Source organism: Peromyscus leucopus, chromosome 10 (assembly GCF_004664715.2).
Source record: "Peromyscus leucopus breed LL Stock chromosome 10, UCI_PerLeu_2.1, whole genome shotgun sequence".
NCBI classification, from domain to species: domain Eukaryota; kingdom Metazoa; phylum Chordata; class Mammalia; order Rodentia; family Cricetidae; genus Peromyscus; species Peromyscus leucopus.
The window spans coordinates 63534327-63549588 of NC_051071.1; the positions used below are offsets into that span (position 1 = coordinate 63534327).

Genomic DNA, 15262 nt, shown 5'->3' on the forward strand with positions numbered 1-15262 from the left:
CGTTGGGGAGCCCTTCAAGCACGGTTTCACTTTACGTTCCCTTCTCCTGTGCTCCCCGTTAGTTCGTTTTGATAAGTGGATTTGACTACAGATTCTCTGTCAGGCGAGAGGGTGGGGAGGCTTGTAGTCCAGGGCGGAGTCCTCGCCTTCATGCCTGATGCTCTGGGTCTGGTCCCAGTGCTGCAAGAAAGTAGAAAGGATGGCATAGATGGTGTGGATCAGGAACATCTGTTCTTTTTCTGTTTCAAAGTAAAATTTGAAAGATTAAACAGTTTGGTTTTTTTTCTAAGTTGAATTTTTCTTGATAAAAAAAATCTAACGGCATTTAAATTTTTAGTTAACTAAATCTCTTTTACTGGACTTCCCCATTCCCACATTGAGACATGACCTTGAGCAAGCTGGTGTGTCTTCTCACAGGAGTATGTCTTTAGGGTTCACTGCCTAAAGTAACAATACTGAGAGGTAAAAATACTACTAGCTTGACTGTGGTCGAAGAGTAAGGTACTGCGTAGACCAAGAGAACCTCATTAGCTGATGGGCCCCGGGAGCTGAGGGGTGCTAACCATCGGAGGGGTGAAGTATGCCTTAAAGCCAAATAAGCCCTTAATAAAAGTAGCAAAGATAGCTTTAAATTTGTAATACTTTTCTTATGACTAAAGAAATGTTTTGAAGTCTTCAACCATTACTCAAAAATGAAACAGTGATGTCAATCACTGTCATATCTTGAGATAAGTAATTTTCAGACTAAACCTAAATTTTTACTACATTTATCTTTGTTTTTTTTTCTGTAGACAATAGCAGATTTGGAAAATGTAAAATCAGAATCAGAACTGTTAAAAAAACAACTGACGAGTGAGAGACAGACGATTAAAAATCTTGAAATGTTGTTAGCTACAAACAGAGATAAAGAATTTCATTCCCATTTAACCTCCCACGAGAAGGAGACAGAAATCCAGCTGCTGAAGGAGAAGTTAAGCCTCTCAGAGAGCAAACTGTAAGTGTCGGGGAGCAGTCTGTGTGGGGAGTGTTGACCACAGGTGCCTTTTCCACTTCTGTGGTAGCGAGGGCCGTGTACGAGTGTCGTACAGACTGTGGTACCTGGCTTTCTTGCCTGGCGCCTCGGGATCCAGAGCCATGGGGTTTGAAGCTGGAGGTGTGTACATCTTCCCCTAAGTGGTGTGTGGCAGTGGGAGGGGGGAGTGAGTTGCAGGGAAGAGCCTGAATTGGAGGAGAGAGCAAAGGCCTCCATGGGGGAAAGCATGTCGGGCTGAGCCGTGTTGTAGTGAGCAGAGGCTTAGAGCAGGTGAGATCCGCTCCTCATGAGTGTGTTCATCACCGTCGAGGAGACTGTGCAGAAGAATGGGATCTTTACGGGGAATTAAATTAATTAAATTAATTTAGGGAACTAAAAACAGGGTTCTTCCTGAGGCAGGAGGCAAGGAAGAACCAGGGAAGACATTTTACATCCTGTGTTTCTGGTTCATGGGTTCTGCTGCATGTACAGTGCATGCTACCAACTCCATAATTGATGGTAAACCAGAAGAATGTGAAAGAAGCAGGATCCATATCTGTTCTTAAGCGGCACCTTTGTTTATATTTGCACTTGATTCTACAAACAGATCATTCATTTTTTATTTCTGAGATCTTTGCATTTGTTCTTAAGGACTAGCCAGAGCCGAGAAACCTCCATGCTTCGGACTAAAGTGACGCAGTTGCAGGCAGATTATGATACTCTGAAAAGGCAGATTTCAAACGAGAGATATGAGCGGTAAGGCATCCCTTTTTAACGTTACACAGTATTCCTACGTGTCTTCTATTCCTATTCCTTGAGTATTTCATGTGGCTTGCAAATAGCAGGCTTCTTTAGTATTACTATGTAAAGTGAATTTCTTGGATAATTCTCCCACAGAGTAAAAGATTCTGTAAAGACAGAATCCCTGCAGTAAAGACAGCGCTGCTGTAGACATGTGGAACATCCTGCAGGATGACAGTGTGGTGTAGACAGGGAGATAGCAAAGGTCCCTGCAAGAGCCCCCCAAATACAGTGCATTCGGAAGCTCTGAATGCATACTATTATGAGATGATTATACAATCGTACCATAAGAGCAGCTGGCAGGTATGAGCTGGACACTCAGCACGTGTCTGATTATCCCAGACTCTTATGCCTACTTGATGGGAAACTAGGGTCACACTTGTAATGATGCAAACATATCTGTTCAGTTCAAAGCCTGTGCCCTTAACCTCTAGAATGTATTCCCTGCTCCTTAGTCATTGTTTATGCTCACAGTTCAGTTCACTTGCTTTATGTTAAAACATTGAGTCCCTAAATATTGCATAAACAGTTAAACCACGCCAGATGTAGTGGCATGCACCTGTGTTCCAGCGTTCAGGAGGCTGAGACAGAGAAATCATGAGCTTAAGACCAGCCTGGGAGACTAGTGTCCAAAAAGAAATGAGTTACCATCAAAGTCTAAATTTGCAAGTCAACAGCCAAGTTGTATTTCTCTGTTGCTCTTTCTTAGACACCCAAGATTTGTTCTCAAGTAGGCTAAAATCGCCTATTAGATCATTTAAAGGATGTAATCCTTCCCCATTTGCATGAAAGTTTGATGAGCTGCTGTCTGAAGTGTACGGGGGATTTGCTGTGTCGTCAGTAGTTGTGACTTCAGATAGAAATGAGCTGTCTTGCAGCACTGGTCTGAAAGCTGTGCTGATTTTCTGAAATTTGGAAGGTAGAGTTTTAGCTGTATAAAATGATTTCTCCTTTTTAATGATAACTGCGCTTTTCTGTAATTCCAAGACCCTCAGTCACGCTTTCTATGGCCCAGAGAATCCATCCCCTTTCCCTATCCCTGGGCCTCAAGAACATGCCTTCCCTGCTCTTTACCATCAGACTAAGAGAATCACTCTCATGGGGACTGTCACCCCACCCTCAAGACAAAACCTGGTCCTTGTGGGTGGGAAGAGACAGCAAAATAAATTAGTAACTCAGTACGTGACCCTCAGAGACCACAGTGCACTAGCAGGGTCCCAGGTGTTCGTTCACACTTCTTGGACTGAGGGAGAAATCTGGAAAGAACAAGTATTCCAAAAGTTTCTTTGACAGGGTGATACTGAGGGAAGAAAGGGTGGAGGGGCTGGGCTAGGAAGGAAAGCCGTACTGAGTAACTCAAGAAAAGGCCCAGGCCAGAGCCTAGGGAGTCCCAGAGGAGACTGTGGGCACCGGCAGACTCCAGACACCAGGATAGAACGTGTGACGGAGAAGAGGGCTCCTTGGTCTCTGACGTCTGCGAGACCTGAGCACAGAGAAGGCTCGTTAGGTGTAAAGAGAGATGAGGAGGGAGCCTCCAATGTGGAAGCACTGTACTCAGCTGGAGACTGCAGTGACAAGTGAGGGACATGCACAGGACATGTGATTGCTTCTTATGTAGATGTGTAAATGACTGCCTTTGAGCAGATACACACATGCGCACACATACAATAACAAGTGTAAACAGCATATGCAGGCATGATGGTGCATACCTGCAGTCCTTGAACTCAGTAGGCTGAGGCAGGAGGATTGTGAGCTTGAGGCCAGCCTGCCCTAACCTATCTCAAGAAGCCAATAAGAAGTGTGTAACTGCAGGAGTAGAGGCAAGTGTAGAATTTTATTGACTTATTGGAGGATGAATTTCCCCTCTGCTGGAGTCATTAAAGACCTCGTAAAGCAGGCTCTGGAGAAGGCACTGGTGTGGGAATAGGCAGAAGCTGAGGCTCCAGTAAAGATAAGACCTGGCTGTGAGGGTAACCAGGAAGGGATAAGACGTGAAACAGGTGCTGACTGTACCAAGTGCCACAGAAGCAGACCAAAGGCAGAGCCATTAACAGAACCCTTGAGAAATCCATTTTTAAATGTATTAAAGTGTAAAGAAAAAGGTAAGCTCTCCTAGAGTCACTATTAATATTTTTAGTTTAATATCTAGTTGTATATCAGTTTTTTGTTTGCTTTGGTTTGGTTTTTGAGACAAGGTCTCTCTCCTCCTGCCTCTGCCTCCCAAGTGCTGGTGTTACAGGCATGTGCCACCCTGGCTGGCTTATGTGGATTTGTGTGTTTCTGAATGTGTACTTGCTATCCTACTTTTTTTTTTTTAGTAGATATATTGTGATCATTATGTTTCTAATATATTATTTTGTTGATGTCCTAATGTTATGACTTGGCTATAGCATAATTGCCTTGAACAGTTTCTTCTAATGCATATTCTTTTAACTGAAATATTGAAAAAAAAAAAAAAAAGAACTACAAATGAGGGCTGGAGAGATGGCCCAGTGGTTAAGAGCACTGGCTTCTCGTCCCGAGGACCTAATACCTACTTAGTGGCCCACAGCCTTCTATAACTAACCATCTTCTGGTCTCCACAGGCACCAGGCACCTGTGTTATGAACAGACATGCGTGCAGGCAAAGCACCCATACACATGAAATAAAAATAAAAAAATATATTTTTTAATCCTGCAGATTTGGTAAACGTATATAAAGCTAGGCTAGGCATCTTTATCCACTTGTAGTCTAGCTTCTTGGGAAGAATGAGACAGGAGAATCACTTGAGTCCCTGAGTAGTCTAGGGTAGCCTGGGATAACATAGTAAGGCCTCATTTTAAAGACAAAATAATAAACTAAAATAAAGGTAGTAGGAATACTAATACACTAATGTACTAACACATGTTATTTGATTGACTAATAACCCCAGTAGCCATTTTGTGAGTTTTCATGGTGCTTACATATAATCTCTTCTGTGATCTTCACTCACAGAGAACGAGCAATCCAAGAGGTACGTCGACTTGGTCTTCCTATGTCACCTCTGAGTTCTACTCTGAGATCTCCTTTACAGTCCCCTGAACATATAAATGCATAGTCATCAGAAAGGTATGTATCAGATACCAAGGACAGGTAAAGCTAATCTGTAGTTGTAAAAATTTTGGAACTGTTGTCCCTGTCAGGGAAAAAGAGGTGGCTTGGAAAGGCGTTCAGGGGAATTCCCGGGAGCAATGGAGATGTTCTGTGTGTTGGGGACATGGCAGCTGTTACCTGGTCTGTGCACTTGTAAACACTTATCAACTGATCATGAAATCTGTGCATTTCACTGTGTGTCAGTTTTACTCCACTGCAAAGGAAAGAGTTCAGAATGTGGGTCTGTAAAGGAGCACTTGCCTTGCATGCAGGAACCTTGGGGTCATTCTTAGCCCTGCAGAGGAGTCACGGGGTTGGAATCAAAGCCACAGCAAATTGCTAAGAAATATGAGCTGTCACAGGATGACATTAACCAAGTACCAAGTACAAACAATACTGATGAGAGTGGGAAAGGCTTAGGGACAGAACGGTGAGGTAGGGTGCACTCGGATGGGCAGGAGTTGTGGACTGTAGGGAAATAACGTGGGAGAAAGGTTTGAAAGGTAGTATGTGTGGTGAGGTCACATGCAGATGTAGACTTCAGTCTAACTCAGAAGGGACCCTGAGTCTGTCCTCACTGTAGGGTGGATCCAGAGAGGTTGAGTGGAGTCTTGTCTATGGTGGATCTGCCTCACAGCTGTACCTGAGCCACACAGGAAGTGTAGGAACCAGACATAGAAAGAGCAGGAAGAATTTGAAATGGATCTCAGGATGAGTTCAGAAAGCTGTGTTCCCAGTTCTTAGGAGGTGGAAGCAGGAACGTCAGGAGTTCAAAGTCATCCTCAGCTGCATAGTGAGTTTTAGGCCAACCCATGAGACCCTGCCTCAAACAGACAGACAATCAAGAAAAGGTGCCATATCTGAGGTGCAAGGCTCACTGGGATTAAACTGAACACAGCTGACGTGCATCAAGACAACTCGTATTACCTCCCTTGGTTCTAGCTCAGGCTCTGCTCTGAAAAGCAGGCATCTTCCCTGTGAAAGCCTAGAATCTTTCTTGTTTGTTTTTGGATTTTATCAGTGAAATTGTACGTTTCTGGCTTCTTATTCTCAGTGGTGCATTTATGAGATCCAGCCACTGATACATACGCTATGGATGGTTATTATTGCTGCACAGTGGAGCACCCTGATGGGAACACACACCATTGGTTTGCACTCTACACTTGAAAGATAGTCATTAGGAAGAGTGCCCTGAGTATAGACTTAGGACTGAAATTGCTGAGGTCACTTTTGTCCAAGCTTCCATAGACCTGAGGATCTGATCCCAAGTAGTTGATATTGGGATACCTTGGGCCGAGACGGAGTTAAAGGGGTGTACTAATTCCCTGGAGATAGGAAAGAAGCCTGAGTCAGACCCTGGCTGTCCCAGATAGTGACGAAGAACGCAGACTCACTGACAGAAATGGTTGAGTCAGTTTCTTTAAAGTGATGCATTTTTTGCCTCTTTTAATAGAAGTGCTGTGTGTGGAAGATAATTAGCATTTCCTCAGAGGCTCAAAGTCCGGTTACAAACACTGGTTACTCTGTGCTTCACATACTGAGGCCAGTGTTTAAGGCCCTGGTCTAAAGATGCCTGGTTGCTACTTTTTGCCTTAATGTTTACATTCTTACAACATTTATTTTTCTCTTTCACCTTGAGTTATTGCAGATTTGTAGATTCCCTTAAAAATTCCTGGGGACTCAGGGATTCTTGGATTTCTTAAAGAGCCTCTGATAACAGGGCTGGGGACCCTCCCCCACCACACACACACTGTGGGAGAGTGCTCACCAAGCATCAACGAGGCCCTTGGTTTGATTCCCAGCATCTAAAGTAAATGTTTGTGTACATGTGTGTTGTGCTAGCCTGTATGTGAACATGTGAAGTCCAGACGTCAGTGCTGGATGCTCTCTTGCTTTCCACCCTACTTTTTCAGGCATGGTCTCATTGAACTTGGGGCTCACCATTTCAGTTAGATTGGGTGGTTAGTGAGCCCCTGAAATCCATCTTTCTTTGTGCCCCCATATCAGGGGTTACTCAGGGGCCAGCGCTTATGGGAGGGGGGCTAGAGATCTGAACTCAGACCTTCATCTTTCATGGTGAGCACTTTACCTGCTAGCCCGCCTCTGCGGGGCATGCTCCATCTAAGTCCACTGTTGGTGCCCATCAGCACTGTCCAGGCCTGCTAGCCCGCCTTTGTGGGGCATGCTCCATGTAAGTCCACTGTTGATGGCCATCAGCACTGTCCAGGCCTGCTAGCCCGCCTTTGTGGGGCATGCTCCATGTAAGTCCACTGTTGATGCCCATCAGCACCGTCCAGGCCTGCTTCTCCACACCCTCACCAGCACTCACTTTCCAGAGTTACACCCCTCCTAATCTATGTGGTTAGAAAACCTTCACAGCTGTTAACAGATTCACAGCTTTTAATTTTGTAATAATTGACAATTCTCAGCGTTGCAACTTGTTTTTTAACCAGTAATCCAGTTTTGGAGCTGTTTCTGGGCAATGTTACTGAAACTAACTTGAAAGGATTTCTCCACTTAGCACTCAGAAACAAATGACATACACGTGACATAGTTTCTCAGTTTAGTGAATCTCTATTAGTAAAAATATATAACCCAATTTTTGCTCTGATTTTCTTTTTATTAACAGCACAGGAGATAGGAAAAGCTGTTTTTCCTAGTGCCACCCACTCCACACAACCCTTCTGGCAATTCACTCTCCGTCACACACCAGCTGGGTGTCCTACAGTTTTACTCTTTACACTGCTCTGCCTGAAGACAGAGTCAGACCCCATTGGGAAGGGTCGGTCAACAAGGCTCCTCCTGTCGCCAGGTGCCAATACAGCCCCAGGAGATTGTGCTTCTGACCTACCTGCTGTAAACCTAGGGTCCTACAGGATTTCCTCCCGGGTTTGATTGAGTTTGCCAGGGGCTCACACTTTGCTTATGGTTACCCAGTTACTACAAAAGATAGCAATGAATGGCGGGACAAGCACAAGGCACAGGGAGGTGTCATGGCTTCCATTCTCTCTCCAAGCACAACTTGCAAGTGTTCAGCTCTCTGGAAGGTCCACTGGGGCCTTTACAGAGACTTCTGTACATGGCACAACAAACTGATACATCCTCAGCATTGGCCACTGGGCCCGTGGCCTTCCTCCTCTACTCAACATCACCTTCCTCCTCTACCCAACATCACCTTCCTCCTCTACCCACCATCGCCTTCCTCCTCTACTCAACATCACCTTCCTCCTCTACCCAACATCACCTTCCTCCTCTACCCACCATCGACTTCCTCCTCTACCCACCATAGCCTTCCTCCTCTACCCAACATCACCTTCCTCCTCTACCCAACATCGCCTTCCTCCTCTACCCAACATCGCCTTCCTCTACCCAACATCACCTTCCTCCTCTACCCAATATCGCCTTCCTCCTCTACCCAACATCGCCTTCCTCCTCTACTCAACATCGCCTTCCTCCTCTACTCAACATCGCCTTCCTCTACCCAACATCACCTTCCTCCTCTACCCAACATCACCTTCCTCCTCTACCCAACATCGCCTTCCTCCTCTACCCAACATCGCCTTCCTCTACCCAACATCACCTTCCTCCTCTACCCAACATCACCTTCCTCCTCTACCCAACATCACCTTCCTCCTCTACTCAACACCGCCTTCCTGGTGAAAGCCCCTCCCCCACAGTCCTCACCATCAGTCTTCTCGTCAGCATCCCCAGAATCACTCTTACTGCTCAAGTACTTCCTGGGAGCCTTGTGCCAGGTCCAAGGGGCAGAGACCAAATATGTAGTTCTCCTTTAACCCAGTGTCACACGGGCACACTGAGGCACCCTGGGAGTAAGCAACCCCAGATCATGTTTTTGCTGCTTTTGTCATTATGTGTCCAGGTCTTCGGGAAGTAGGGTGGTGCTTCTTACATGTGAAGAGGTTTGGGAAACAAGTTTTTATTAGCGACTGTAATTAAGACACTATTGACTTTAAGTTTTTTATTAATATGTGAAATAACTATCATTTTTCTCTTCACTCACCTTTCAGAGAGTGGTTTTCAGGAGTTCCCATGGGGATTTTTATGAGAGCACAAGAGAAATGAAATATTGAAGCACTTGTTCCTGTGAATCATGAACATGGACACAAATTCTACCTCTGTCAGCCTTTATTTAAATCAGTGGATATTTATGTAAAAATGTTTAGTTTAAAAGAGCCCTACATGTATATTTTCATATATGTGAAAAAAAGAAATATGTATTAATAATAGTGCTTAACTGATGTGATATGTGTATTTTTATTATTCCCAACTAAAATTGCTTCTTAAAATGTTTATACTGTGAATTAATTTAATGTACTCACATTATGCTTTAATAGTCTGTTAATGAGCCATAGTATCTGCATGTAAATATCCTTCCATTATTTAGATGTGTTCAGTTTTCATACCTATGTGTATAGCCCATAGCTTGATGAACTAAGAGAATGGTCCATTTGATGCCTTTCTCTTAAATAACATCAGTCCATATTTGCTGTCTATCATCCAGGGGCATATATTTAAATATCATCTTAATAGCAGAACTCCATTTTTTTAATAAGAGAAAGAGTTTATTTGAACTTATGGTTCCAGAAGGTAAAGTCCGTCAGGGACACATGGCAGTGAGTGGCAGACATAGCAGCCGGAGCAGGAAACTTAGTACCCAGATCACAGAGCAGAGAATGAACAGGAGGTAGGGAGGAACTGTGTGCTCCGGAAGCCCTCCCCCGGGACATATCTGCTCCAGTAAGGCCAGGTGTGAGGTGTCTCAGCCTGTGGGGTGGTTTCTCATTCAAACCATCACGTTTTGTTGATGTAACCAAAAATGTAACTGATACCATTTCTCGGTTTCCTGAGATACTTTGTTATTTCTGAAGTTTCAGACCTGGAGATCAAGAAGTTCGGCTACTTGTTTAAAATTATTTATGTTACCATCAACTTTGAAAAGTGTCTCCCTGGATGTAGAGCCCTAGCCAATAGGATGTTTCTCTCATTGAGCCTTTGAAAGAGGTGACTTTTTTATGTGCCTAGTGACCTCACTAGCAGAACTCCTGATAAAGTAGTTATTGTAATTAATTATTGCAATCTGGAAGAACTCTGGTGGAAAAGATACATTTGTCTATGATACACATTTTTTTGGCTGTCATGTGGACTCTTCACATGATACAATATTTTATTAGAATTAAATTAAAATATATTCAGAGTTTTGTAAAATAATAAAGTGGAAATTTGGGGTATTTTTTAACTAATTAAATTCTTCAGTGTACTGGTCTAAAATTTCAAAATATGAAAGTATTTAATGTAAACATAAAAAAATATTTTTGTTAAAAGTCTGATATGCATCTGACAACACCATTTGTGGCCTCTAGTATGTATAACTTAACCTGGTCTTTCAGAGTAGTATGGGAACGCCATCCCTATGGCATATAAATTAAAAACAGCTTCTTACAAACTCACTTTCAGGTGAATTTAGGTGTATGTAAACATCAAGAAAAGAAGAGAAGTACAAAATAGAATGTAAGATACAAATACTAATCATGTTTCAGCTATTCACATTTGAAGAAAACCCTCTTTTCAAACTAGATTTCATTATGATTGAGAAAGAATTTAAAAGTCAGCATAGACAAGTGAAAGATCAGCTGTGAACAACATGTTTTGTTCCCTCTTGGATTAAGAAAGTGGTTTTTGTGCAAGACTCTGGAGGTAGGTAGAGCTCCTTGTGTATCTAGTGTGCCTGGGATGCTCAAGATGTGCCCTTTGCAATTCTTTCCTGCACATTTGAGTATAGGACGGCTTACTCTCCACCATCTTTGGGATTTTATTCACTCTGTTTTTGAGTAAATTCCTGCTTTATAGCAAAATACCGGGGGGTGGGGGGCAGCATTTGCAATGTCATTTGGAAATTTTTTTTTTAGTAAATGCACATAAAAAAAATATTCATCCCCACCTTTTCCCCCAAAGCAGCAGCAAGACACACTGTGTTAAATGTTCATTTTTAATGTTTTCTGTAATTATGTGTCATTTTCATAATTGTTATTTTATAACCATCATACTACAGTTTTTAAAAAATGATTTTAATTTAAAATATCGTGTTCTTTTTATAGATTTTTTTTTTACTTTTGTTTTAAATAATTTTAAATCATGGAGCTTAACTATAGATTTACCAATAAACATACCAGTCAATTTGCCTTCTCTTTCTTTCCAATTGTTTTATAATTTTATATTAGTTATATTCTTAATTCTAAAATTAAGTAAAATTTACTCAAATCAAACTTCATCATGGTGAGACTTGGGAAAATCCTTCAACTTTGGTGCCAGCCACCTTTTTAAATAACTCATTTAGAAAATAAATAACTCATTTATTTCCAGTTCAAGATATGAGACTTTAAACCAAAGTCCCTGTTGGGTACCCTGTGAACACAGTGCACTAACTTGTGTTCATAGTTAGTCTTCTCACTGTAAATACTTTGTATTGACAGTTCCCCTTACCTGTACCACCTGTCTTCCCACCTTGTTGCGATTTATCAAACAGCTCAGCCTTCTCCCCATTTAGAAGTTTCTACCACATGGCTTACTGCGTCTTTCTACCATTGGCTCTACCTAACATCAGTCTGTTTATGTCAGTGTCTTTTGGATCTGCACATTATAGTTACCTGGAGGACTTCCCAGGAAAACCCATACCTGAGCCCCTACACCACAACAGATAGATGAGAATTTCCGTGAATAGGGCAGTCTTGGGCTTGAGCAGGTTCACAGGACTCAGCATGGACGAGCTCCTGTGAGAGGGGCTGAACTATAATCAGAAAGTGACTGGTTACCCCCACAGCAGTCATGCTGCTGTTGACTCTGTGGGCACATCATGCCTGGTTGAGGAAGACCGTTGATGACAATTCTCCCTCAAGAGCTGCAGAGCACTTTTTTTACTGTAGCCCATGGAATTTGGCATGTGGCTTTCTCATTTTCATTCAGTTCCAGGAAATTTTGTCTTTACCTTGTTGATTTGTACACATAATTTCTCTTGCTGCTGATTTATAGTGTTATTCCTTTGTGATCAGCTATAATTGAAGGACTTATTTTAATTTTCTATATCTATTAAGACGTGCTTTGTGACCTACTACAGGATCTGTTTTAGAGAAAGGTCCATGGCTTAATGCACCTCTTTGTTGTTGTTGTTTGTTTTATTAATTTTTTTCATTTGTTTTACATAACGACCACAGTTTCCCCTCCCTCCTCCCTCCTGGTCCCTCTCTCCCCTCCCTCGTAACTCTCCCCCCCCATCCACTCCTCCTCTGTTTCTGTTCAGAAAGGGACAGGACTCCCATAGGAGTCAACAAAGCATGGCACATCAAGTTGAGCAGGATCAAGCTCCTCCCCCTGCATCAAGGTTGTGTGATTGGGTTCCCAAAAGCCAGCTCAAGGGCCAGAGACAGATTTCGGTCCCAATGCTAGGGGCCCCTCAAACATACCAAGCTACTCAACTGTCACACACATGCAAAGGGCCCTGGTCGGTCCCATGCTGGCTCTCTAGCTGTGGGTCCGGAGTCAGCTCCCATGAGCTCAGGTCAGCTGTCTCTGTAGGTTTCTCCATCTTGACCTTGACCCCCCCTAGCCTGTACAATCCTTTTTCAACAGGACTCCCAGAGCTCGGCCCAGTGCTCGGCTGTGGGTCTCTGCATCTACTCATAAGTTACTAGATAACCAATCTGATTACAGAAGCCCAGTCCAGACACCCTCTCCACTATTGCTAGGAGTCTTAGTTGGGGTCATCCTTGTGGTTTCCCTGGCACCAAGTTTCTCCCCCAAATGGCTCCCTATTAAGACGTCTCTTTCATTATTCACCCCATCTGTCCCACCCAACCTGATCCCCAATGTTCCCATTCACCACCACCACCCCTCCCCCAGTTTACCCAGGAGGTCTCTTCTATCTCCCCTTCCCAGGGAAATCCATGTGTCCCTCTTTGGATCCTCATTACCTAGTTTTTCCAGGGCTGTGGACTGTAGCCTGGTTATCCTTTATAGCTAATATCCACTTATGAGTGAGTAAATACTATGTTTGTCTTTCTGGGTCTGGGTTACCTCACTCAGGATGATTTTTTTTTTCTAGTTCTGTCCATTTGTCTCCAAATTTCATGATGTCATTTTTTTTACTGGATCAACCTCGTCTCGAAACCTCAGTTTCCTAGACTAGTCAGTGATAGGAATGGGGCAGAACTTGCTTTTGGAAGCAGCTTCTCCTTCCCATCCTCCCATCAAGAGGTGAGCAGCTGCAACTTTCTTCCTACTTTTCTGGTCAAAATAATCACTGTGCTGAAAGGAGATGCAAAGAAGCAGATTAATTCAATCCAGGAGCTGGAGAGAAAAGTCATTCATATAATGTCAAAAGATGGTGAAACCAGGGACACATTCAGCAAAGGATGATGTGGTGGTTTGAATGTAATTGGTCCCCATAAGCTCAGGGAGTGGCACTATTAGGAAGTGTGGCTTTGTTGAAGTAGGTATGGCCTATTGGAGGAAATGTGTCACTGTGGGGTGGGCTTTGAGGTCTCCTATGCTCAAGCTCAGTGTGACACACAGTCCACTTCCTCTTGCCTTCTGATCAACATGTGGCCAGCACCATGTCTGCCTGCACGCTGCCATGCTCCCCGCCATGATGATAATGGACTGAACCTCCCAAACTATAAGCAAGCCACCCCAATTAAATGTTTTCCTTATAAGAGTTGCTGTGGTCATGGTGTCTCTCATAGCAATTTTTTAATAATGTATTTATTTTTATTTTATGTACATTGGTGTTTTGCCTGCATGTATGTCTGTGTGAGGGTGTCAAATTCCCTGGAACTGGAGTTACAAACAGTTGTGAGCTGCCATGTGGGTGCTGGGGATTGAACCTGGGTCCTCTGGAAGATCAGTCAGTGCTCTTAACCTCTAAGTCGTCTCTCCAGTCCACAGCAATTTCTTTTCACAGCAATATAAAATCTAACTAAGACAGAAAGAGGTAAAGGCAACCTAAAAGAAAAAAATTAGCAAATGAAAAATAAATAAGCCTGATCACATGTTTAGACCTCTCGGATACAGTCAAATGACCAAACCTAAGAATCTGTGAGGATACAAGAAGGAGCTGGTTAAACAATAAAGGCTTGGAGAATCTAGTATCTGTAAAAATAATAGAAGAAAAATAGTAGAAGGAATAAATATTTTGTGTCCTGCTTGAAGCCTTAGCTAGGTCAACAAGACAAACAGGATGCAAATAGGAAAGGAAGAAGTCAGATCCCTATTTTCAAACAACATAATCCCATCCCTAAAAACTCCAGAGAACTTAGTTCTAAGAACACTTCCAGCAGAGCAGCTGGGTACAGAATTCACACATCAAACCAGTGGCTTGTGGTGCTTGTTTCATTATTTGATGATATTCCTATCCTACTTTGAAGAGAGTTGGGGTGAGTGGGGCCCATGAATACCCAAGAGGCCAGGGAATCTGAAGGGATTAGAGGAAACTGAAAGGCAGCATCTGTAAAATATATAAAGAACCACGTATATTCAACACTCGGAGCCAAAATCATCCATCCATAAATAAACTAGTGAATTGAATAGGCAGTTCGCGAAAGAGGACGTATAAATGGCAATACACACTTGAGAAAACGCTCAGCATCCTTAGCCATCGAGGAAATACGAAGTTAACACTGCCTTGAGAGTCCAGCTTGTCCCCGTCAGCACAGCTATCAAGGAAACACAGCAGTGCTGGTGAGGATGGGGAGAGACAACTCCTTACACACTGCTGGTGGCAGTGTTCACTTCAGTGTGGAGTTTCTCACAAAAACTAAAAGGAGAGAACAACATTGGACCCAGCTGGACTCCTGGGCATATGCCTGAAGGACTCTGTTTACCACAGAATGTACATCCATGCTTACAGCTGCACTATTAACAGGCAGGATGTGGAACCAACCTAGATGTCCATCAATTAGATGAGTGAATAATAAAAATGTGGTGCATGTATGCGATGACCATAAGTAAAAATGATGTCATAGTTGAAAAAAATGAGTCAATCTAAAAATCATATTAAACAGGGCGAGGCTCAGTTACTACATGTCTTCTTTCATGTGCAGAATCGACATTTAAAATTACATATATATTTCTATATAAATATTTGTGTGTGTGTGTGTGTGTGTGTGTGTGTGTGTGTGTGTGTGTGTGTGTGATGAAGCTAGAATGGGAGTCCTGAAGAGAAGGATGGGTCTTCCAGGAGTTGAGCAAGGAGGAGGGAATGTACCTCACGTGACCCACCAGCAGAAAGAGAAAAAAACTGTCAGGGTTTTAAGAAAGGAACCAGA

At 43.0% G+C, this 15262-nt stretch overlaps 1 protein-coding gene across 3 annotated transcripts in view; it reads left to right on the forward strand.

Moving 5' to 3' along the window:
• Nucleotides 1-10178, forward strand: part of Cep135 (centrosomal protein 135) — a 64670-nt gene extending 54492 nt beyond the window's left edge. For all 3 annotated transcript variants that reach the window (XM_028856228.2, XM_037209111.1, XM_037209112.1), the window contains exons 23-26: nt 792-994; nt 1664-1768; nt 4788-4901; nt 8954-10178. In XM_028856228.2, coding sequence (XP_028712061.1) covers nt 792-994; nt 1664-1768; nt 4788-4890 — 411 coding nt within the window. In that variant the 3' untranslated portion in view covers nt 4891-4901; nt 8954-10178. The remainder of the gene's footprint in view (nt 1-791; nt 995-1663; nt 1769-4787; nt 4902-8953) is intronic.
• Nucleotides 10179-15262: the final 5084 nt, after the last annotated feature.